The 24,921-nt window shown below is 42.5% G+C and overlaps 1 protein-coding gene across 2 annotated transcripts in view; it reads right to left on the reverse strand.

Annotated features, from left to right (window-relative positions):
• Window positions 1-750: 750 nt before the first annotated feature.
• Window positions 751-24,921, reverse strand: part of FAM227A (family with sequence similarity 227 member A) — an 83,185-nt gene continuing 59,014 nt past the window's right edge. For both annotated transcript variants that reach the window (XM_070253625.1, XM_070253624.1), the window contains 5 exons: window positions 23,139-23,296; window positions 21,248-21,400; window positions 15,397-15,537; window positions 7,559-7,693; window positions 751-3,169 (listed from right to left, as the gene is read on the reverse strand). In XM_070253625.1, coding sequence (XP_070109726.1) covers window positions 3,088-3,169; window positions 7,559-7,693; window positions 15,397-15,537; window positions 21,248-21,400; window positions 23,139-23,296 — 669 coding nt within the window. In that variant the 3' untranslated portion in view covers window positions 751-3,087. The remainder of the gene's footprint in view (window positions 3,170-7,558; window positions 7,694-15,396; window positions 15,538-21,247; window positions 21,401-23,138; window positions 23,297-24,921) is intronic.

Consider the following 24,921-nt stretch of genomic DNA (forward strand, 5'->3'; position numbering starts at 1 on the left):
AACTTCCCCTCATCGGCCGTTTGGTTACCTGGTGATATGGTTCATGTGGGAATGGCATGATAAATGCTGATTTGTTTTATTCACTGGTTTGTTTTTTAAAAAATTTTTTATTGCTGTAACATTGGTTTATAACATTACAGAAATTTCAGGTGGACATCATTATATTTTGATTTCTGTGTAGATTGCATCATGTTCACCACCCAGAGACCAATTACAGTCCATCACCACACGTGCGCCTAATCACACCTTTTGCCCTCCTCCCTCCCCCCTTCCCCTCTGGTAACCACCAATCCAATCTCTGTTTCTATGTATTTGTTTTATTTACTGGCTTTCAAAAGAATGAACTGGTTCCTTAGTATCCTTCAATGGCAACTAATTAATTTTTTAAAGTAACGATATGAATATATCATTATCTAGGTGAAAACGTGTTTGATGTGCTTCACTCTGTGGCAGTTATCATTATTATGGACGCTTCAACTGTCCCATCTTTAGCCAACGAGCCCTCTCTAACTTGCCTCCTGAGTTCTTCTGACAGGACTCTCATCTTTGGGGGCTTCCTTGCTGTCTAGTATGACAAGATGTTCCACGTTCATCTCATGATTTTCCTACCCTAGACCTGGACCCAGACATTTCTTCAAGGATCCCTGGATCCTTCTAGTGCAATAGTAATTCAAGACCACAGTCTAGGTGGTTGCTCCTGGGTCAATCTTTATTTCTAGGTCGTTTCAATGGACAGAGTTAGGAAACAGGTTTTTTTAAAAAAATAGCTTTATTGGGGTGTAAATGACATACAAGAAACAGTACATATTTAAAGTGCATGTCTCGTGTGTCTGTACCTGCGAATCCTTCACCACAATGAACAGAGGAACATATCCATCGCCCCCAAAAGTTTCTGCAGGCCTCTGTAATCCCTCTGTCCTCTCCTCCCTTCCCCTTTCTAGCTATTTCTCCCCTTCATTTCCTCAGGCAACTGTTTGTTTTTAAAGATAAAATACGTCCTCAATTCACAACTCAAAATCAGGGCTGTAGGATTGTGAACTTCATCTCCTCCAGTTTAACACCTGAATCTCGCTGCTCCCATGCCAAGCCCTGGTTCTCGGCCACGCTGGCAGCGACAGAATTGGAGTGTCCCGCAGTCGCTCCTTTGCTTTATCCCACACTACAGCTACGGCTTCTTGAACGTTAGTTCCCCTCAATGCTCACCCTGCTTCCCTAAGAAAGGACAAAGAATTCTGCCCCATAATTTTCCCTTCTAATATTTACAAAAAGCAGAGACAGGTCTTTTCATCTTGAACTTCCTAAGAGGCCTATGGTTACGAGTCCTCGGTATTTTCTGGAAGGGGTCCATGCAGGGATGATCTTGGCCCTAAGCTGTGCAACAGAACATCCTGAAAGACAGCAGTGCAGTTTGCTCTGGGCCCAGAAAACCAGGAGACCTTCTTTCTGGGTGGAGGCTAGTGGTAGAGATAGACGGGGAAACAGGCAAATACATCCACCATGGTAACTGCTACCATAATGGGGGTGCACGAAAGGCTGTGGGAGCACGCAGGAGGGGCACATGTGCCAACTCTGCTGGTGGTGTATCAGGGAGGGCTTCCTGAAGAAGGAGACATCTACTTGGCGTCCTGAAAGAGGAACAGGAATTAGTGATGTTGGGAGTTAGAAGAGAAGAGGGAGGAGAAGGGATTTTCAGGTACAGAATCAGCAATAGGCACAAGGCCCAGAAATAGGAGAGAGCATGGCTCCTTAGAGGAGCTGCAAATAAAGAGTCGATTGTGGCTTGCGTAGCGAAGGGAAGGTGAGAGAGCGCTCTGGTTATGTGAGCTCCGTGGTGCCTTGTTCATGACAGGTGCTCAACATGTCCTGGTTTCTGGAGAACACTATACTTCTTAACAGCAATGAGAACAACAATGATAATAATAGCTGGTAGCAATTATCAAGGGAAATATGCTGTGCCAGGAACTTTGCATAAATTCTCTCATTTAACCACCACAACAGCACTACCCTCAGAGACGGCATTCCCTTTCTGCATTCCAGAAAACAAGTTCAGAAAGATCAAGTCACACGGCTACCAGGCTTAAAGCCATGCATCTATTATGAAGCAGGGCAGGCATTCAAAGCCAAAGATTGAGCTCCTTTCCATTCACCCTTCCTCTATCCCTTTACCTGGGCAATATTCTCCAAGGGGGTCACCTACGGTTACCCTGAGGGTTCAAGTGAAGACGCATGTCTCTGGGAAATACCACACGTCCCAAGACCTGGGCTGCTCATTTCAGGCAGACAGCCGTGTGCACTCTTTCTTCCCTCTCGGCTGTGCCTGGTGGACTGCTCCAACACAGAACACGTTACTCCCGTGTGCCCTGAGGCCCAAATGCTAAAGGCCAAGCCCCTCAGCCCAGCTATATGTCCTTCCACACACTGGTCCTTTACCTTTGAGCCTCAGCGAAGTCTTTCTCATTTGGTTTTTCTTGGATTCCACAAAGATCTCGCCAAGTATTAATGCATTTCTTGGCTCACACATCCTTCCCCCTCTTCCAGACTGTGTGCCCCTTAAGGTGAGGGACTGCGTCTTTATTCATCTCTGTATGCACAGGGCTTGGTGCAGGCATGGCACAGAGTAGATACCTACTGAATGCTTGCTCTACCTCTCTAAGCCCCGGGGTCCTCCTAGGAGAAATGAAGGCAATAATACCCAACTTGGGGGGCCCCCAGGAAGGCTAACCAAGATAATGTCTAAAAAGGACTTAGAGTCCTCAGGACATAGTAAGTGCTCAGTAAATGATGTCTCCTATGATTACCATTAATGTTACATAACAATATTATACATTCCATAGTCTTCTTCTTAACAAGTGAATCAAAGAACTAGTAAGTAAATGCATGCATGAGTGAGGTGCCTTGACTTCAATGTGAATCCTGACTTGGGCCCAGGGTAGGAGTGAACTACAATATTCATTGTCCCATGGACTGCGAATGATTAAATGTGTTTCAGTACTATTTTTTGGTTTATTTTGTTGTTTCTGTTTTAGAGTAAACCTAACAACGTGTTCAGGCTTCATCCGAAAAGTTCTCCCAACTCTTGGAAAAGGTTCATTTGGGTGAGTTGGAAAGTGAGACGGTCAGGAAGGTGACTTTCTTTCTCTGCATTGCTTTTGGCTCCTCGGTGACCTCGCTGTGGATGAACCATAAAGACACAAACAGAAACAGATTACAAAATCAGTGAGATCAAGACAATGAAGAAAGGAATCTCCAGGATTACATAAAAAGCCTAGAAATCAACCACCTGGAGTGAGGCAAGTCAGAAGGCTGGGAAATCAAGGTGAAATCGATGGACTACGGAAAGTGTCTGAATGTACCAGGAGGAGATTTATACAACCAAAGGAGAATTTGGAGATAAATTGTGATAAGTACATAAGAAAAGAAAAAAAACCCAAGAAAACAGGAAGATTAAAAAAGAGAGAGGCAGGACCGGCCCGGTGGCGTGGCGGTTAAGTGCCCACGTTCCACTTCAGCGGCCCGGGGTTCGCCAGTTTGGACCCCAGGTGTGGACATCACACCGCTTGGCAAGCCATGCTGTGGCAGGCGTCCCACATATAAAGTAGAGGAAGATGGGCATGGATGTTAGCTCAGGGACCAGTCTTCCTTAGCAAAAAGAGGAGGATTGGCAGCAGCTGTTAGCTCAGAGCTAATCTTCCTCAAAAAAAGAGAAAAAAAGAGGAGATAAAAAAGTGGAAAGTGTTGTTGCTGGAGAATAGGAAAGGAATCCAGAGGAGTGCAATTTCTCTGTAACAAGCTTTGTAAAACTATTAGTTAATTTAGTAAGCATTTATATTATGTTTTGCATCGGTTAGTTAATTTGATATGCACTTAGATATTCCTTTGCATCCGGCACTGTTCTAAGTGCCTTACAAACAGCAACCAATTTAATCCTCATAACAACCTCATGCTATACATACTATTATCATTCCCGTTTTACATAAAGGAAACTGAGATGAAGAGAAGTTAAGTAACTGCTCAAGGCCACACAGCTAGGAGGGCCTGAAGCTGGGCTTAAAACCCAGGTGGTCTGATCCCGGAGCTGCCTCTCTATTCGATTCTTCAAGGAGGAATATGTATTACTTTAACTAAAATAAAAACAAAAAATTAAAACTCAGTGTGATCTTTTAAGAGGATTTTTTCCCAATTTCATGAGTATAGAGAGGCAGAGTTGTAAAATGCAATCAGTTACCTTTTCTATAAGCAATTGACTGAAGCAGAATGCTAAACACACATTGGCTAATCATTAATTCCTTCACCAAGAATTTGCTGAATCCTTACTATGTGGGGGCCATAGGTGCAAGATAGTCAACGCTAAATGAGACGAGGTCCCTGAACTTGGAAGACTTACGGTACAGAGGGGGAGCCAGACAACTGGGTGACTATAGTCGGACACATTCAGTGGAGCATGTTTGGAAAAGCATAGAATACAAAATAGGCCGTCACTAGGGCAGTCTGGGGGTACTTCCCGGAGGCAGTGATGCCCGAACTGGGCTTTAAGGGTCAGGTAGGAATTAGCCAGATGAAAAAGTGGCTAAAGTATGTTCAAGGAAGAGGAAAGAGCAATGAATACTTATTAAAATGAACTGAATTGGTTGGTCTCCTCTTACCCTCAAAAAATGGATGTTACAAACCATAGTATTTATAGGCCCCTCTTAACCTGGGAGATTCCACAGCCTGAACCAATGGGGTACAAGCTGTGCTGCTCTACTCCAGTGTCAGCGGTTGTTTCTCTAATCAAAGGAAAAAATGAGTTGATAAGACTATCTTCATATTAAGTTTACCTCTTCAGCCTTCTCTTAAAAATAGCTAGGCTGGAGCTCAGGCCCTGGAGTCTGAGTGCTGGCTTCAGTCCCTGGCCCAGCGGCGTACCAAACGAGAGAGGCTGGGCAATGCTCACTAACGCTCTGCCCCAGTCGCCTCTGTTGTGAAATGAGGACGACATCCCCCGTCTCTCAGGAGCGCTGTGAGAAAGTACTACGTGGACCCTGATGAGCAGAATAAGGACCTGGCAAACCCAACTCTGCTGTGTGCCACTGATCAGGGGGATAACAACAAACGAATAAGCAGAAGCTATAATTAAGAACAAAATGAGCTGTGACTTCTTAACATTTTATGTTACTTTAAGATACCAAACTTGGCAGCTATACTAAAGATTCATGTTTCATGCTAGTTGATAGCATAAAATTTATTTGGGTGCCCATTTATTTGGGAGCCCTTTATTTGGGTGCCAGAATTTAAAGTGGTAATATTTTTATGGGCTTCTGCAAAGAGCACTCTGACTTCTGGCTGTCCTGTTGCCCGCGGATGGGAGAATCAGGGCTCTGAGCTGAGGGCATTGCCCAGAGTATGTCAGTATCTGGTCCTTCACCTTTCAGTCCTTCTGCGCTCGAAGCTGGCCTCTCTCTCTGCCCTAGAGCAGCAACTCTGTCAAACAGCTGCTGGACTGTGCTCTCCAAAATGAGTGGACCCCAAACCTCCCAGTCTGGAATGTTCCAGTGGGTTCTTTTCACTGTTTTGGGCTCAGGGAGTTTTCATGTTATAAAAGGTTTGAGAACTTTGAGGAGAAGCATTTAACCCTGACCTTCTGTGTCGGGGGACGCTGCTGGAGCAGGAGACTTCATCTGCGCCCACACTGAAGTAGCAGCCGGAGCTGGCCGAGGAAGGAGGCCAGGGCTGGGAGGGGGACGTGCATTTCCTGCAGAGCAAGAAGCTTCTGCCAAGCAAGGCTGGGAGGCTGGGAGGGCTGGACCTCTTAGTGCAGCTCAGGGGCTCAGTGTGGCTTGAGAGGTGGCTGGGAGTGCGAGGAGGAGAAAGAGGAGAGCGGAGGTGGGCAGGGGCCACTTTGTGAGGGCTTTGAGTCTAAGAGTTTGGATTTTGCCCCCAGGATCCTGAGGGTTATGAAGCGAAACTGCAGGTTTTGAGTAAAGGAGTAGCGTGATGAAGTATGGAGTTTTGAAATATACCCGAGAGGATTCTGGGCCTTGACCCAAGTAAGCCTCGGTTGCCTCCTCTGAAAAAGAGGAAAAATAAAATTGACCTCACAGGGCTGTTCTGAGACTTTACTGGGATAACCGATGGAAAATGCCCAGTCCTTTACATATAACAACCATCCACGTTTTTTATGGTCAAGGAAACAGACCTAGAGAACTTAGGTAACTTGACCTAAAGTCATAAAGAGGGCAGGGCCAAGATTCAAAACCCTAGGTCTTTTGAGAGTCAAAGCTCCTTCTACTGCTTCAGCTTTTTCTGTGGGGGAAACTAAAAGGTAACTCCTTTACCTGGTTAATCTTTACCTGGGGTTCGTCCACAGTGGTCATCCCCACCACAAGGTGGATCCATGATGGATCCGTTGTAAGCAGAAGACTTTGGAACTTCTATTTTTATATTTCTATCTCATCCTTTTTAATTTCTATTTTTCTGTATGTTTTATAGTTTACATACCATATTAGTATAGAACTATATATATGATTTCTGAATAATTAATATATGATTAGGGGCTGAGTTCTCATAAATGTTTTCCTAAGAGAGATGCAAAATCGAGAAAGCTGGGGACTAATGATCAAGAGGTGCAGCCAGGGTTCCACTCAGAGGTGAGCATTTGGGAGACTTTGCAATTCCCCCCAAACACGTATATACCCCCTTCATGAAGACCAGCGTCTGCCGTCAGGACTTTCAAATCCACATATGACCCCATGGTTCCCCTGTTTAGTATCTTTCGGTGGCTCCCCATGACTCAGAGAGTCGAGCGCTGCATGGAAATCCGTCAGGACTTGTCCAGGCATCTGCTCTGGGCTCCCCTCTCCTGGAACTCCCCGCCCCCGCCACACACACTTTCTTGACCTCGGCCACGTTACTTCCCGCCTCTGAGCCTCTGCCTCTTCTGCTCTTGCCTCATCCCCCTCCTTCTGCCTGGCAAACACCTTCTTCTCTTTTCCAGACTCAGGTCAAGGGCCACCACTTCAGTACAGTGTTTCTGCATGGCTCCCAGGCCGCCGTGTCCTTTGTCCCCACTGTCTGACAGCGCCTCCGGAACTTATAGCGTTTCTTTGTTGATACATCTGCCTTCTCTTGACTACATCGTGAGTCCCTGGAGAACAGGGACTGTGTCTTATCTACTGTTATTTATCCAGTGTCTACTGCAGGGAACTTTTGAACCCTCTCCAAACCTGGGCTTGCTGCAGCGCAGTCTCTACCTCATGCGGCTGCTAGGAAGGTTAAACGGAGGTCATGTCTGTGACGGGTTTAGCTTAATGCTTGGCACAGAGTGAAGAGTTAGTAAATGGTAGCCATTAACATCATATAATTTAATATTGTTAGTCATAATATTTTAAATAAAATAATGAGTAAAAAAGTAAACGCATGAATAAATGTAGTGACTCAAGCAAAAAACTCCCCACTTCTGCTTTCCACTCAGCCTAGGAAAAACCGTAATGCATTCTTTCTCTAATCCTGGGGACGATTATTTCTATGTTTCAGTCTTCAGCCACAGCTTTCTTTTCCTCCTGTCGTCGTCCTACCCTACCTTGTCGCAGGAGCATCAGCAATTTTGTAGGGACTTTCTGATCTCAGAGAAGAGAATTCACCAGAGGATGAAGGAGCAAAGGGAGAGTAGTTTGACTTCTGTTTCCATTCTCTTTCTTGCTCCTTATATCTCTTCCTGTTGGGAGAAACAAAAAAGACATCAACAAAAATTAGCTCAAAAATTCAGTGTAATTTCTTCAAAGGTTTCACTGGAATCTTGATAAGTGTTGAAATAAAAAGTTTACAAATCAATCAGTAACATTGGCAACAGCAAATAACTGAAGCGGACTGCGGACACACCAAGACAACGCCCTCCTGCGTCTTCTAAGCACTGACTGAGGTCGTGTTGGGTGCCAGGCACTGGACTAGGCCCCAGGAAAACAAGGCCATGGGCAAGATTCCTGACCTCAAGGACAAACCTTTGCTCTAGGGAGATGGACAAGCACATCTGTGACTAGAGGAGGCCATGTTCTGTGGACTGTGATCAGGAAGGCACAGAGCACATAATAGGTGCCCCGACTAGGCAGGTCAGGGAAGAATTCCTGGAGGTGATGACCGAGCGGGTTTTAAGGGTCAGCTAGATTAAGAAGTAGCTGAAGGATAGTCCAGTCTGAGAGAGCAACAATAATAGTGGAAAATTAGACTCAGTCGGTTTTTTATATTTCTGACAATCTAAGATGGATATCAGAGAGACTATTAACGAGTCACCATTGATCCTATCAGATTCCATGGCTCAAACAGGTGGGTCTCCAGCTAAACTGCTATTATTGAAAAAGTGTGGTCTTTTTCTGGTTTGAAGGAAAATTTCAACTGGAAGGTTTAAGACTGAAAGGCTTCCTGGAGTAAATTTCTCAATTTATTGAGCCTTGGTTTCTTCATCTCTAAAATGGAGAGTATAACACCACTATCTGTGATAAAGACAATCACTAACCCATCATCTAATCTCTTTTTTTTCTTTAGTAATGGAACCAGTTTTTGTTTAAGATGGCAATGTGCCCAGGTTATTTTTTTTTAAACTATATTTCCCAGGCTTCCTTGAAATTAACTTCACCATATGACTAACGTCTGGCCCTTGAAATAAGGTGGTGATGTTATATGGTATTTCCAGGGAGGTTACTAAAAAGGGAGGGGTAATAGAGATTAACTACAAACAGGCATGAGGAATCTTTCCAGGGTGATGACAAAGTTCTAAAACTGGATTGTAGTAATTGTTGCAAAACGCTGTAAATTTACTAAAAATCATTGAATTGTATACTTCAAATGGGCAAATTTTATGGTAAACTGTACCTCAATAATATTGTGAAGTAATATATAATTGTAAAAGAACATTTAAATGTTTTTTAAAGTAATATTTTATTAAAAAGGAAGAAGGTGCCGTAGCCATGTAGTCATGTTCTAGCAATGAGATGTAAGTGGAAATGCTGTTTGGGCCTTCTGGGAAATGTTCCTTAAAAAAGAATGGGGTTATAGATTAAAAGTGAATGGATGGAGAAAAATATACCATGCTAACCGTAATCAAAAGAAAGCAGGAGTAGATGTATTAATTTCAGGCCGAGCAGACTTCAAAGCGAGGAAAGTTGTTAGGATAAAGAAGGACATTATATAATGACAAAGGGGTCAATTCTCCAGGAAGATATAACAATTCTTAACATGTACGCTCCTAACAGCAGAGTGTCAAACTACATGAGGAAAAACTGATAGAACTACAAGGAGAAACAGATGAATCCACTATCATAGTTGGAGACTTCAATATCCCTCTATCAGAAATGGGCAGATTCAGCAGGCAGAAAATCAGTAAGGACATAGTTGAACCCAACAACATCATCAATCACCTGGATATAAGTGACACCTATAAACTACATCACTCAACAACAGCAGAATACACATTCTCCTCAAGCTCACAGGTAACATTCACCAAGACAGACCACATTCTGGGCCATAAAATATACCTTAACAAATTTAAAAGAATAGAAATCACACAATGTCTGCTCTCAGACCAGAGTGGACTCAAACTAGAAATCAATAATAGAGAGATAGCTGGAAAATCCCCAAATAATTGGAGGTTCAACAACACACTTCTAAATAACACATGGGTCAAACAAGAAATCCCAACTGAAATTTTAAAATATTTTGAACTAAATGAAAATGAAAACGCAACTTATCAAAAGTTGTAGCATGCAGTGAAAGCAGTGCTTAGAGGGAAATTTATAGCACTGCATGCATATGTTAGAAAAGAAGAAAGATCTAAAATCAATCATCTAAGTTTCCACCTTTGAAAACTAGAAAAAGAACAAATTAAATTCAAAGTAAGCAAAAGAAAAGAAATAATAAAAATTAGAGGAGAAATCAATGAAATTGAAAACAGGAAATCAATAGAGAAAATAAAACCAAAAGCTGATTCTTTGAAAATATCAATAAAACTGATAAGCTTTTAGCCTGGCTAACTAAGAAACCACAGATCCCATGAACATTAAGAGATAATAAAGGAATACTATAAATAACTCTATGCCCACGAATTGGAAAACCTAGATGAAATGTGCCAATTCCTTAGACACAATCTGCCAAAACTCACATAAGAAGATATAGACCATCTGAATAGACCTCTATCAATTAAAGAAACTGAATAAAACATTAGTAACCTTCTGAAACAGAAAGCACCAGGATCAGATGGGTTCACTGGTGAATCTTACCAAACATTTAAGGAAGAATTTACACCAATTAGCTACAATCTCTTTCAGAAGATAGAAGCAGAGGGAATACTTCGTAAGTCAAGCATTATCCTACCACCAAAACTAGACAATGACATTACAAGAAAAGAAACTATAGATCAATATCTGTCATGAACACAGATGCAAACATCCTCAACAAAATGTTAGCAAATTGAATCTAACAATGTATAAAAGTTATACACCGTGACCAAGTGGGATTTGTCTCAGGTATGCGAAGCCATTCAACATTTGAAAATCAATTAATCCATCACTTCAACAGGCTAAAGAAGAAAAATCACCTGACCATATCAATAGATGCAGAAAAGCCTTTTAAAAATCTAACACCCATTCATGACAAAAATTCAGTGAACTAGGAATGGCAGGAACCACCGCAAACTGATGAAGAGTATCTACAAAAAAAAAAAAAAAAAAAAAAATCCAGCTAACATCGTACTTAATGGTAAGAAACTTGAAGCTTTCCCACTAAGATCAGGAACAAGCCCAGGACATCCCCTCTCACCCCTGCTTTTCAACACTGTACTGGAAGTCCTAGCTCATAATGTAAGATAAGAAAAAGAAATAAAATGTATACAGATTGGGAAGGAAGAAATAAGACTGTCTTCGTTCATAGAAGACATGATCATCTATGCAGGAAATGTGAAAGAACTGGCAAAAAGCCTCCTGGAACTAATAAGTGATTATAGTACAGTTACAGGACACACGGTTAATATAAAAAAGTCAATTGCTTTTCTATATACCAGCAAAAAACAAGTGGAATTTGAAGTTAAAAACATAATACCAGTTACATTAACAGCCACACAAATGAAATACCTAGGTATAAATCTAACAAAATATGTACAAGATCTGTATGAGGAAAACTACAAAACTGTGATGACAGAAATCAAATAAGAACTAAATAAATGCAGGGATATTCCATGTTCATTGATAGCAAGACTCAATATTGTCAAGGGGTCAGTTTTTCCCAACTTGATCTATGGATTCAATGCAATCCCAAACAAAATCCCAGCAAGTTATTTTGCGGATGTTGACAAACTGATTCTAAAGTTTAGACAGATAGGCAGAAGACCCAGCATAGCCAACAGAATATTGAAGGAGAACAAAGTTGGCAGACTGACACTACCCAACTTTAAGACTTACTACAAAGCTACAGTAATCAAAACAGAGTGGTATCAGTGAAAGAACAGACAAATAGATCAATGGGACAGAATAGAGAGCTCAGAAATAGACCCACATAAACACAGTCAATGATCTTTGACAAAGGAGCAAAGGCAACACAATGGAGGAAAGACAGTCTTTCTAACAAATGGTGCTGGAACAACTGGACATCTACAAGCAAAAAAAAAAAAAAAAGAATCGAGGCACTGACCTTACACCTTTCATAAAAATTAACCCAAAACGGAAATGCAAATCAAAACTACACTAAGATATCACCTTACACCCGTTAGAATGACAAAAATATCTAAAACTAATAGTAACAAATGTTAGAGAGGTTGTGGAGAAAAAGGAACCCTCATACACTGCTGGTGGGAATGCAAACTGGTGCAGCCACTATGGAAAACAGTATGGAGATTCCTCAAAAAACTAAAAATAGAACTACCATACGATCCAGCCATCCCACTACTGGGTATCTATCCAAAGAGCTTGAAGTCAGCAATTCCAAAAGTCCTATGCACCCCAATGTTCATTGCAGCATTATTTACAATAGCCAAGACATGGAAGCAACCTAAGTGCCCAGCAACAGACGAATGGATAAAGAAGATGTGGTACATATATACAATGGAATACTACTCAGCTGTAAAACAGAACAAAATCATTCCATTTGCCATAACATGGATGGACCTTGAGGGAATTATGTTAAGTGAAATAAGCCAGCGAGAGAAGGATAATCTGTGTATGACTCCACTCATATGAGGAATTTAAAATTATGGACTAAGAACAGTTTAGTGGATACCAGGGGAAAGGTGGGGTGGGGGGTGGGCACAAAGGGTGAAGTGGTGCACCTACAACATGACTGACAAACATTAATGTACAACTGAAATTTCACAAGATTGTAACCTATCATTAACTCAATAAAAAAAAATTAACCCAAAACGGAGCATAGACTTAAATGTGGAAAGCAAAACTATAAAACTTCTAGAAGGTAACATAGGAGAAAATCTAGATGACTGTGGTTTGGTGATGACTTTTTAGATACAACACCAAAGGCACAATGTGTGAAAGAAAGAACTGATAAACTAGATTTTACCAAAATTAAAAACTTCTGCTCTGCAAAAGATAATGTCAAGAGAATGAGAAGACAATCCACAGACTGGGAGAAAATATTTGCAAAAGACATATCTGATAAAGAACTGTTCTCCAAAATATACAAAGAGCCCTTAAAACTCAACAATAAGAAAACAAACAACTTGATTAAAAAATGGGCCCAAAACCTTAATAGACTTCTCACCAAAGAAGACATACAGATGACAAATAAATATATGAAAAGATGTTCCACATCATATGTTATCAGGGAAATACAAATTAAAACAACAATGAGATACCACTTCACACCTATTAGAATGGCCAAAATCCAAAACACTGACAACATCAAATGCTGACAAGGCTGTGGAGCAACAGGAACTCTCATTCATTGCTGGTAGGAATGCAAAATGGTGCAGCCACTTTGGAAGACAGTTTGGAGATTTCTTATAAAACTAAACACGCACTTACCAAAGGACCCAGCAATCACACTCCTTGGTATTTACCTGAAGAGTTGAAATGTATGTCCACACAAAAACCTGCACGTGGATATTTATAGCACCTTTATTAATAATTGCCAAAACTTTCTCTTTGTATCCTTAGTGCCTGGCATAGCAGGTCTTCAGTCAATGTTTACTTCGCTTCTCTGTGCCTCAGTTTTCTATTCAGTAAAATGAGAGTGATGTTATCTAACAGGGTTTTGATGAGATATAAATAAAATAAAGTGGGTATGTTGTCTCTGTCTGATGCATCTCACTTATTCTACTCCATGCCCTCGATGGTGCCCTGCTCACTCAGGCCTGGCTAAACACAGCACTACTTCTTCCTGAACACAGCGTTAGTCCAGACAGGAGGGTGGGGCCGGGACCCAAGTGGAGCCATCAGAGACCTTTATGAGACTTGGTTTATAGAGGCTGGAGGAGAGTCACTCTTCTTAGGTCATGCACTATAAGGACACCGGCTTGGGGCTATCTGTGGCCTGAGGGCAGGGGCAGCTTGAAAAACAAGCTAGCACACAGAGGGAAAGAAGAGGGGGGAGAGAGAGAAAACCTGAAAATATCACTGAGGCCTTAGGTCCAACGTGCCTGCAGCCAGCCTGTCTGCAGCCTTCCTAGTTTCTGAAGCACCAGCTTTCCCTTCTGCTCAAGCTAGTTTGAGCTGGTTTCCTGGCACTTGCAACCAAAGAGCTCTGACTCATACAGTTCATAAAGTATAAGTGCATGGCGCAGAAGGAAGTACAACATCATTGGTAACTCTTACTATTATTAATGATAAAAACAAAATGAGAGTTGAGTGAGTAATACATAAAAGCAAGTGAACTTTTATGTGTTGTTTTCCATCTATTGAGAATTCTGACAGTGACCTGAAACCCTGAAACTCCTAGAAGAAAATATAAGCAGTACACTCTTTGACGTCAGTCTTAGCAGCATCTTTTCAAATACCATGTCTGCTCAGGCAAGGGAAACAAAAGAAAAAACAAACAAACAGGACTACATCAGACTAAAAACCTTCTGCCAGGCAAAGGAAACCAAGAACAAAATGAAAAGACAACCTACAACTAGGAGAAAATATTTTCAAATCATATATCTGACAAGGGGTTAGTCTCCAAAATATATAAAGAACTCATACAACTCAACAACAAAAAAACAACCAACCTGATCAAAAAATGGGCAGAGGATATGAACAGACGCTTTTCCAAACAAGATATACAGATGGCCAACACATAAAAAGATGTTCAACATCACTCATTATTAGGGAAATGCAAATCGAAACTACATTGAGATATCGCCTTACACCTGTCAGAATGGCTATAATTAACAAGACAAGACATAATAAGTGTTGGAGAGGATGTAGAGGAAAGGGAACCCTCATACACTGCTGGTAGGAATGCAAACTGGTGCAGCCACTATGGAAAACAGTATGGAGATTTCTCAAAATGCTAAAAATAGAAATACCATATGACCCAGCCATCCTACTTCTGGATGTTTATCAAAAGGACATGAAATCAACAATACAAAGAGATTTATGCACCCCTATGTTCACGGCAGCATTATTCACAACAGCCAAGAATGGAAGCTGATGACTGGATAAAGAAGATGTGGTGTATACACAATGGAACACTACTCAGCCAGAAAAAACACAAAATCATGCCATTTGCAACAACATGGATGGACTTTGAGGGTATTACGTTAAGCAAAATAAGCCAGACAAACACCATATGATTTCACACATATGTGGAAGATAAACACACACATGGACAAAGAGAACAGATTACTGGCTACCAGAGGGGAAGGGGGTGGGAGGTGGGGTGAAAGTGGTAAAGGGACACATATGTATGGTGACAGATAAAAACTGGACTATTGGTGGTGATCATGATGCAGTCTATACAGAAACTGATATACAATAATATATAACTGAAATTACACAATGTTGTAAACCATTATGACCTCAATAAAATAAATTTAAAAAAAAGAAATGTGGGGCCAGCCTGGTGGCGCAGGGGATAAGTGCGCATGTTCTGTTTCAGGAGCCCGGGATTTGCCGGTTTGGATACAAGGTGCGGACATGGCGCCACTTAGCAAAAGCCATGCTGTGGTTGGCATCCCACATATAAGGTAGAGGAAGATGGGCACGGATGTTAGCTCAGGGCCAGTCTTCCTCAGCAAAAAGAGAAGGATTGGCAGCAGTTAGCTCAGGGCTAATCTTCCTCAAAAAAAATTAAATTAAAAAAAGAAATGTGTAAGACCTATAGAAATAAAACTTATTTGATAGAAAAATTACATAACATTTATTAAAGTTAAATATGCACATTAAAAATAATTCTTACGACATTCACATTTCTACTTTCCCCATGGTCTTTGTTCAAACAAACCTTGCCAGAAACGCAGCCTCCCTCTGACAGCTTTCTACAGACTTCTTATCAGACAATTCCTCCATGAAGGTGACGGGTGGAATGCACATGTGATTTGCCTTTTTTTTATCTATTGCTCTTTGGTTGATATTCTTCACCTCCCTGTGGGGAAATCACAAAGACACACATAGAAAAAGGCTAAAGAGTCAGCATGATCTTTCCACTCCTATCTTCACATGTAAAGAAAGGCAAATATTTACAAAGTCAATCATTAACATCTGTCAAAAGCAACTGACTGAAGCAGAGAGAGCTGACCATGCAGCAGCAACTCAGTCCCGGAGGCCCTGCCATGTGCCACGGGTCACATCAGTCCTGGGGACACAGAGGAATAAGATGTGGTCCCTGAACTCAAGGAACACACACAGTTATCCACGTTTCACGGTCTGCGGTTTCGTGTCTGCAGGTTGTTACCCACAGCTGACCTTGGTCTGAAAATATTAAGTGGAAAATTCCAGAAATAAACAATCCATAAGTTTTAAATTGCATGCCATTCTGAGTAGCATGATAAAATCTTGAGCTGTCCCACTCCATATGTTCAGCTACCTGACCATTAGTCACTTAGCAGTTAACAGATGACAGTTAACAGATCGACTGTCGCCTGTTGCAGTACTGCAGTGCTTGTGTTCAAGGAATCCTTATTTTACCTAATAATGGCCCCAAAGCGCAAGAGTAGTGATGCTGGCAATTTGCATATTTGCTGGATGTGGCAAAGAGAAGCTTGAAAGTGCTTTAAATGAAATGGTGAAAGTTCTCGAGGAACTAAGGAAAACTAGGGAAAGAAAAAATCATGCTGAGGTTGCTAAGATCTATGGTAACTTTTTTTATATTGTTATAATTTTTCTATTTTATCATTGGCTATTGTCGTTAATCTCTTACTGTGCCTAATTTATAAATTAAACTTTATCATAAGTATGTAGGTATAGAAAGAAACATAGTCTATATAGGGTTTGGTACCATCCACAGTTTCAGGCATCTGCTGGGGGTCTTGGGACACATCCCTCAAGGATAAGGGGTGACTACTGTATTCAAATTAGGAAGACAGGTGAAGAAATTTACGATCTGAGAGAAAGCCGAAGTGTGAACTTTGAGGGCAAGCTGAATTCAAGTTGGCACTCTGCCACTTGCGTGTGACTTGGGCAAATTACTTAGCCTCTCCATGCCATGTACTCATCTCAACAGGGTAATAATAGAACCTAGGATTGTAGTGAGGATTCACTGAGTTACCAAAGGTCAAGCACTTAGCACAGTGCCTGGTACACAGGAAGTGCTCAATAAATGTAGGCGGCAGCTGCTGGTGTTATTTTTGGAGCAGGTTTTCAGTGGTGTGTGTTCAGATAAGCTTGGGGTGCACAATGGGAATGCTGAATTGGGTAACATAGCAGCTAACTTTAAATGTGAGTAGACATTTACTCAAAGAAGCAGATTATGGGTATCGAGGTAGACAAAATAGCAATGGGTATATATTCAAGTGAATTAAGACGCTGTCATATGCTTCTTGCCGCTGCAGGATAGAAGCAGAAAGACTGGCGTAAGAAAACTAGCACTGAATACTTGGCCTAAACCAGTGGTGATTCCAACAATGAGTGTCTCTTCCCAAGTCAAAGGAAAAAATGTTCACAACATTCTTACTTTTGGGATCTTCTGCCACAACTTTTTCTTAACCCTTTGGAGCCTGTTTCTGCTTGCAATGGAGAGACAAAAAGAAAGCAGCGAGTTGCATTTGTCCTTGTTATGCTCACATTTTCTAACAGAATAACTTGGAGGTAATTCCCTGATACTATTTCTGTGTCATCATTTCTTGAGATGTTGAAGCCTACATGTGTCTTAGGCTCACATTTTCTACTAGGAAAGCATCTTTAGTTTGTACGGCAGAATCATACGTTGAAACGTTCTGAGGGTTCTGCGAAGAGCATTCTGAATTGTGGGTGCTCTGCCCCGACAAGTTTGAGCATCAGGGCTCTGGACTCACAGGAAGACTGTCCTTCAGCAGCAGCTGACCCTGCTCCTTCCCCGCACAGCCCCAGCTGCGTGTGCAAACCAGGCTCTTCCTTCCTCCAGCGCCGGGACCCTGCAGAATCGCCGCTGGTCTGCGCTGTCTCAGGGGCCCTCTCCAGGCCTCCCCAGCTGCAAACTCTCCAGCTTCAAGTCCTTGTGCTGCTTCAGACCCTGAAGGGTTTTTTTTTCCTGCTTTTTCTCCCCAAATCCCCCCAGTACATAGTTGTGGGTCCTTCTAGTTGTGGCATGTGGGATGCCACCTCAACGTGACCTGATGAGCGGTGCCATGTCCGCACCCAGGATCCTGGGGCCGCTGAAGTGGAGTGCGCGAACTTAACCACTCAGCCACGGGGCAGCCCCAGGACCCTGCTGTTTTCATGGTATGAGGTCACACGTGTTATCTCGCCAGCCATCATTTACTGAGCTCTTCCTCTGAGTCAGGCACAGAGCTAGACATCTCCTTTCACCCACACAACTCCTCTGTGAGTACTACTATTAGCGTCCTTGTTATACAGATGGTATCCAAGCCGCACAGGGGCTAAATGATGGGTCTAATTCACACGCAGAGGGAGACAAGCTGCAACTGGAGCTCCAGTCAGTCCAAGTTCAAAGCCAGTACTCCTAACTGATAGGCTTTATTAGGGAAATTAATGGTAACCAATGTCCTGAAGGAGTCCTAGCCCACCTACAAGGAACACTCCACGTGGGCATTCATCACCTTTTGTTCTTATGACCACCATTAAAAAAAACCCAAAAAGTTATTTAAAATTTTAATCATATATAAAAGTAAACAAGATTGTATAATTAACATCATTAACCCATCATCCAGCTTCAAGAGTTACCAACATAAGGTCAATCTTGATTCATCTGATACAATCTGAATCTTGATTCTGATACAGTTACTTACTATGGACTTGGTCCTGTGAAAAGGCTTTACGTGCCTTATTTTATTGATCAACACAACCCTACAAAGTAGGAAATAATATGTTCATTTAATTAAAAAGAACAAAACTGAAGCTCAGCAACCTATGCGACTGGTCCAATGTCACAGAGCCAGTAAGTAAAAAATACTATATTCTAACCCTAGCCTCTGCCATCCCATGGATCCTGTCTTCAAGGATTCTTACAACTATTAGGAGACACAGACATACAAAACATACATGTTGTAAACAAAATATAATGCCTGGTGCATAGAAGGTGCTGAAAATATCTGTTGGGACAATGGATGAAGTACAGACATGCACTGCATAGGACATTCCGGTCAACGGCAGACCGCATATATGACAGTGGTCCCACGAGATTAGCATCATAGAACCTAGGTGTGGAGTAGGCTATACCATCTAGGTTTGTGTAAGTGCACTCTCTGATGTTCACACAATGATGAAATCGCCTAATGACACAGTTCTCAGAAGGTATCCCCGTTGTTAAGCGACTCATGACTGTATGGAAGAAATAAAGCATAATGTAACAGAGGCGGAAGCACAGAGCCCTACGGAGCTGTTCCTGCGCTCTTTCTCTTCCCCATCCTGACCCTCTCCTCCCTCACCAGCATCTCCAATGTCTCCTCCTTCACACAGGCTTGGGTCTTCCACACTAATGTTTAAAGAGCCCTGCTACTCACCAACTCACCAATCTTGCCTTTTTGATGCAGAATTTTGCTCCTTCTGCTTCCTAGTAATCCCGTCCCCCCTGGGGACCCATACCTTCCCCTTAACGTCCCAGGCTCGGTGTCTGACTCCAGCCCTGTTGAGACTGTTCTCTACTGAGTCACCAAACCGGTCTCAACTCCACGTCAGTGTGCCTGGCACGCACACTGCTGCGTACCGCTCCCCTGAGTCCTCTCTTCCCTCAGCTTCATGGTGCACATGCCTTTGTATACAGGCTGCTCCTTCCCTGCCGGTCACTCCTCTCTCCAACCCATATTCTATCCTCCCCGACATAGCTGTCTCCACACGCTGTCCTTGACCTCAGCTTTCACATCTGATTAAAATGGGGATAAATTACTGTGCCTATTTATACACACTATTTTATAATCTGATTTTTTTTGCCCAATAATATGTTGTGACCACCTTTCCTTATAAAATAAGAATGGATTGACATCACCATTTTTCTTGGCTGCAGAGTACGTGGACGTACGATAGTTAATTTAACCAATCGTCTTTTGATGAACATTTAGGCTGAACTGCATTCCAGTGGTGATGGTGGTGGTGGTGAACAGGTGGGTGTGTGGGTGTGTTGTTTGTCTACATCCCATAATATTTTAGAAATAACTTGATTGTATTACTTTGTATAACAAAGTATTCACCTGTGTTCATATTTTTCTTTCTCATATTATGGCAGATACAGAGAGCAGTCTAGCCAATAGCAACTCCCCGCTTTCTCCCTTGCAAAGTGAATCCAATTTTGTTTTGGGTAACAAAGTGCCCAGTTCTGGTCCAGTCCAGTCATGACAATCTCAATCCCTTTTCTTAGACACTTGTCAAGCTTCCCTTGCAGCCAGGGCGGCCACGTGAATGAGTTATGGGGGCAGGCAGAGAAGACATGAGCGAGAGAGACAAAGAACAAGAAGGTGAGAGCTCTTCTTTGTAGAAAAATGCCAGCTAATAAATGTAGAAGGAATGGTAGTAGCAGAAAAATCACCATTTTGCAACCTGAAATGTAATACCTGATTCTGACAAAGCCCATCAGGGGATGCCAAAGTCACTGGGTGAAGGTGTGGGGGAGGCATATTCACACAGTCTCAAAGAATCACACCGCTCATTACCGACTAATTACAAAGGCAAGAACGTAGTCTCACAATGCAGAGATCTGGCAGAGGCCACCTTAATCAAGCAGTAGGGCAACCCGACATTGTGTCTCCCGATGGGGCATAAAGTAAACATGCAACATCACCTATTAAGCATTTTTGGTGAAAAGACTTAACTTGAATCTAATCAAGCCTCTAGTGTAGACCCAATGTCCAGTTTATAGGAAATATAGGATATACTGGAACAAGCTAAATGACACCTGGAAAAAATAATCAGAAGAATCCAGAATGTGGCTTGAGCTTTTCAAAAAAGTCCATATCATAAAAAAAAATAATAGTAGTAATAATAACAAGCGTGGGAGGCAGGGCACTGTTATAGATTAAAAGACACCAAAGAGATAACAACAAAATATAATTCCTGATCCTTGACTGGATCCTTGGGCAGGATCCAATCAAGTAAAACCAAGTAAAACCAAAAAAGATGCTTTGGGTGCCACTGGGGCAATTTGAATTTGACATAATTATTAGAGAGAGAAGGAAAATGTGGCAAAATGTGAATAATTGGTAAATGCAATGAGGGCATATCCTTTGAACTTTAAACTGTACTATCCTTTAAACTTTTCTGAAAGGTCTGAAAATTGTCTAAATAAAACAAAAATATTGAAAAAGGGAGAAGACACAGAAAAATGTTCATAATATGCTGCTAAGTGGGGAAGAAAACGTCTGAAAAACAGCTTGACACTCTGACGCTACTACTTTTGTTTAAAGATACAGATATATGTGCCCAGAAAAAAAGACTGGAAGGATTTATAGAAAAATGTTGGCAAAGTATATCTCTAGGTGCTTTTCCAGGTTTTTTCTTTGTTTTATTGGGCATAAATGTTTTTGTAGTTAGAAAAAATAACTTTTAAAAAAAGTTCTGGTCTCTGTTATTGTGGAGCTTACATCTTGATCACAAGAAAGCTGCACGTGTTTAAGACAGTTACAGGGTAGCCCCCCATTAAAAATTTCTGTGATGTGCCAGAATAGACAATGAGGAAACGTGCTACTTCCCGAAAGCCCCTTACATACCTGAGGAAGTTGTCCTGCAGCTCCTTGAGGTACACATCGAAATAATTCCATTCCGTCCAGTGAAGCTGGTTCAACTGGCGCAGGGTGTCCCTCCGCTTCTTCATGTTGCTCAGGGTCAGTCTGATGACGTCAGCGTAGGTCAGGCTGCATTCAGTGGCCTCGTCAAAGAAAACCTCACACTGTCAGTTGGCTTTGACTTCTAGCATTTTTAGTGGGATGCGCCTAGTGCATGGGGAGGAGGGAGAGCAAGACGGCAGAGAGGGGGAAATGACCTACATTTCTAGGCGAGACAACCGAAATCCGAGCAGGAATGACCCTTCCGCTCTTTGACAGGGCCTGCTTTGGAAAGAGGCTCGCTTCCCCATGGCTGGGCCATTCCTCATCTTTTAATAAAGCCATTCTCTCCTGCTGATGGACGGGCCAGGAAATGCTTTCAGACTGTCCTCTAAAATTCTTACTCTGTTATCACAGTAGTGAATAGGAAGGGGTTCATACTTTGCTCTCCTCTCGGGCCCCAGGCCTCATTCCCTATCTCATGTTTGTACGTGAACAATCCCCCTCTGCCTCTCCCACCCTTTCCACCTCTTCTGGATCAGTCAGGATCTCAGCTAAACTCGTCATGAGTTGTGGGACCTCAGATAAGATATGTCATCCTCTATGTCTCCATTTCCTTATCTATAAAATAGAGACGATAATCCCTATCTTAGATGATGTTAACAGTAATAATGACAGTTATTACTCATTTAGTACCAGCTGTATGCCATTTACTCCTGGTCATAACACTATTGGTTTGGTATAACTATCCTATTTTAGGAATGAGTTGATAAAGACATTGAGCTCAGAGGTTAGCTGTGCACGTGAGATCTTAAAGCCAGTGGGTTGCCGCACTGGGATTCAAATCCAGGGCTGTGTATCCCCCACCCAGGCTCCTTCCGCCACACCATGCTGTCTTTATAGAACAATGAGGGGAAATGAGGGACAGTATTTGATAAACAAAAAGGTGCTATGAAATGTGAGTTGTTGTTCTCTGCCTGTGGGCATATAAATAAGCTTGTGGATATGAGCACTCTAGGCCAGGAGTTACAAGTCTCGCCTAGTTCGTTATGAAAGCTCCTCCCGATGTGGAGCTACATGCAGACAGGTAGCACTCAAGCCCTTGTCGCCTGCCAGGCATTGTGCTAAGCCTCTACCTCGACTGTGCTTGGACTCTGCGTAACAGCCCTGTGAGGCAGGTACTGTCATTCCCACTTTATAGATGAAAAAAATGAGGCTCAGAGAAGCTGGAACTTGTCTAAGATCACTCAGTGGGCAAGTGATTGAGTTGGTTCCTGAGTCCAGGTCTATTTGATTCCATGTTCGGCCCCGCTATGGTAAACTGCTAAGACTCAGGACAGCAACATACATCATGGCTGTTTTCTAATATCTGAGCTCTTTACCAAATCTTTAGGATAAATGCCATTGGGTGCAGGAATTTGCTGATGGGTCTAGGAGTGGGGTGTGTGTGAGGAGGGTGTTAGAAGGAACACACACCTAGACACCAAAATTCCTGATCAATAGATACTGCAGGTCAATGAGCATCTGGGAGTTGCTGAGTTGCAAAGTGTGTTAGAGTACTTGGTTAGCCCATTGGTCCTGGTAGATAGGAAGAGATTTTGCACACAGGGCAATTTGACTTGCCCAGGGTCGCACATAGCCAGTTCATGAGGCAGACGCAGGACCAAAACGAGTAAGATTCTGACCCTTAGGCTTGTACCAATGGCCACCCTTGACAGGCACCTACTATGTGCCAGGCACTGTGCTAAGGGCTGGATGCCTCTCCCCACCCATGCTTCTGGGAAGAGGAAGCAGGGGCCCAGAGTAACGCGTGCCCCACCCGTGGTGGAAAGGATATGGGATGGTCTTGCTCTTTTCCCTCCTGGCTACCAACACGTCCTCGCCACGCTGCAGCAGAGTGGCATGGTTGTGGAGGAAGTGCGCGATCAGAGGGCTCTTCCCGTACACGTTGAAGAGGTTTGAAGTCATCTCAGGGCTTCTGCAGGCGGGGTGAGACTGAGGGGAAAGAGAGAGAGAGAAAAATAAAGGGTATGGTCATTTTTACAGCAGGTATTAAGAAATGTAAAGGTACTCATGTCCTTTGATCCAGTAAGTCCCATTTTAGGATGCTATCTTAAAGAAATTACCGAAAATAAATAAAAAAGATGTAGGCACTAAGATGTTTACTGCAGAGATATTTACTATAGCAAAAGATTAGAATAACCTAAATGGTCAAGGAGACAATATTGATATCTCTGCCCAAAGGAAGAGTATGCTACTGTTAAAATGCTTATAAAGAGTTGGTACTAAAGTATTGCTTCAGATACAATAGTAGATTAAAAAAATTGAGATGTAAAATTGGGTAAATACACGTATATTTTATTTGAAATAAATCAGTAAAAAAAACCAACAACAACATAGATGAGAACCTGGAAGCACAGTTACCAAAATGTTAACAATTCACTGAGCAAATGTTTCTTGGGTGGCTGGGATGTATATACACTGTTCTAGGTGCTGGAGATTTCAGTCAAGAAGAAGACAAATTCCAGCCCTCATGGAGCTTGCATTATAGTCAGAGAAAAACAAATAAATCAACAAATAAAAAATTAACATGCTATTGTGGACTGATAAGTGCTTCAGATAAGAATCAAGCAGGGCCGGGGTGGAGGGCGGTGGGACGGGAGACTGGGGAGGAGAGGGCTCTTCCCCACGGGGCGGCCAGGGAGGGCTACCCTGAGGAGGAGTGGTCCTGGCACGCCGAGAATGACGGGAGGAAGATCTGTGGTATATTCCAGCAAAGAGGACAGCAAGCGCAAGAGACCCTGAGGCAGACAAGAGCTTGGTGTGGCTGAGGGACAGAAACAAGGCCTGTGTGGCTCAAAGGGAGAATAAATGGTGAAGCTGAAGGGGGAGCAGGGGCTCTGGGCCACGGTAAGGAGTTAGGATGTTTTCTAAGTGTGATAGAAGCCACTGGAAGGTTTTGAGCCAGGGTACAACATAATCTGATCAATTCTTCTAAAGCCCTTTGGACTGATGTGTGGAGAAATGACTGCAACGGGTGGGAGCGGATGTGGGAAGAGCAGTTAGGAGGCCTCTGCAGTGGCCGGGGGAGCCCCTGGGGCTGGGCCTGAGGACTCGGGGAAGGGGTGAGAAGTGATCGCATTGGCGATACATGATGAAGCAGAGCTGGCAGGGTTTGCTGAGGGACTGCATGTGGGTGTGAGAGAGAGGAGTCAAGGATGACTCCAAAGGTTTAGGTGCCAGCTGCTCAGGCGGGAAGACCTGGGAAGGAATAGCTTAGTGGGGTGGAAAAATCAAGAGGTCTGTTTTGGACGTGCTATATTTGAGATGCTAGCAGACAACCAAGAGGAAGTCGATCAGGAAAGAGAACAGGCTGGGGCCAAGAGGGATTTGTTTTCCTTCCTTATATTCCTCTGCCTTTTCCCAAAAGTGTCAATAATGATTGTGTACTACTTTTATATTTAAAAAAAAAGCAATGCATTTTATTTGGAAGAAGTGGTTATAATTTAACCAAACAACAATTCTGTTTCATGAATAAAGGCTGGGACAGCACCGAATCATGCTTCTCTGATCACATCCATTTTAATTGCTTAAAGAGATTTCTATCTATAGCAGGGTTT

This window comes from Equus caballus, chromosome 28 (assembly GCF_041296265.1).
Source record: "Equus caballus isolate H_3958 breed thoroughbred chromosome 28, TB-T2T, whole genome shotgun sequence".
Taxonomy (NCBI): Eukaryota; Metazoa; Chordata; class Mammalia; order Perissodactyla; family Equidae; genus Equus; species Equus caballus.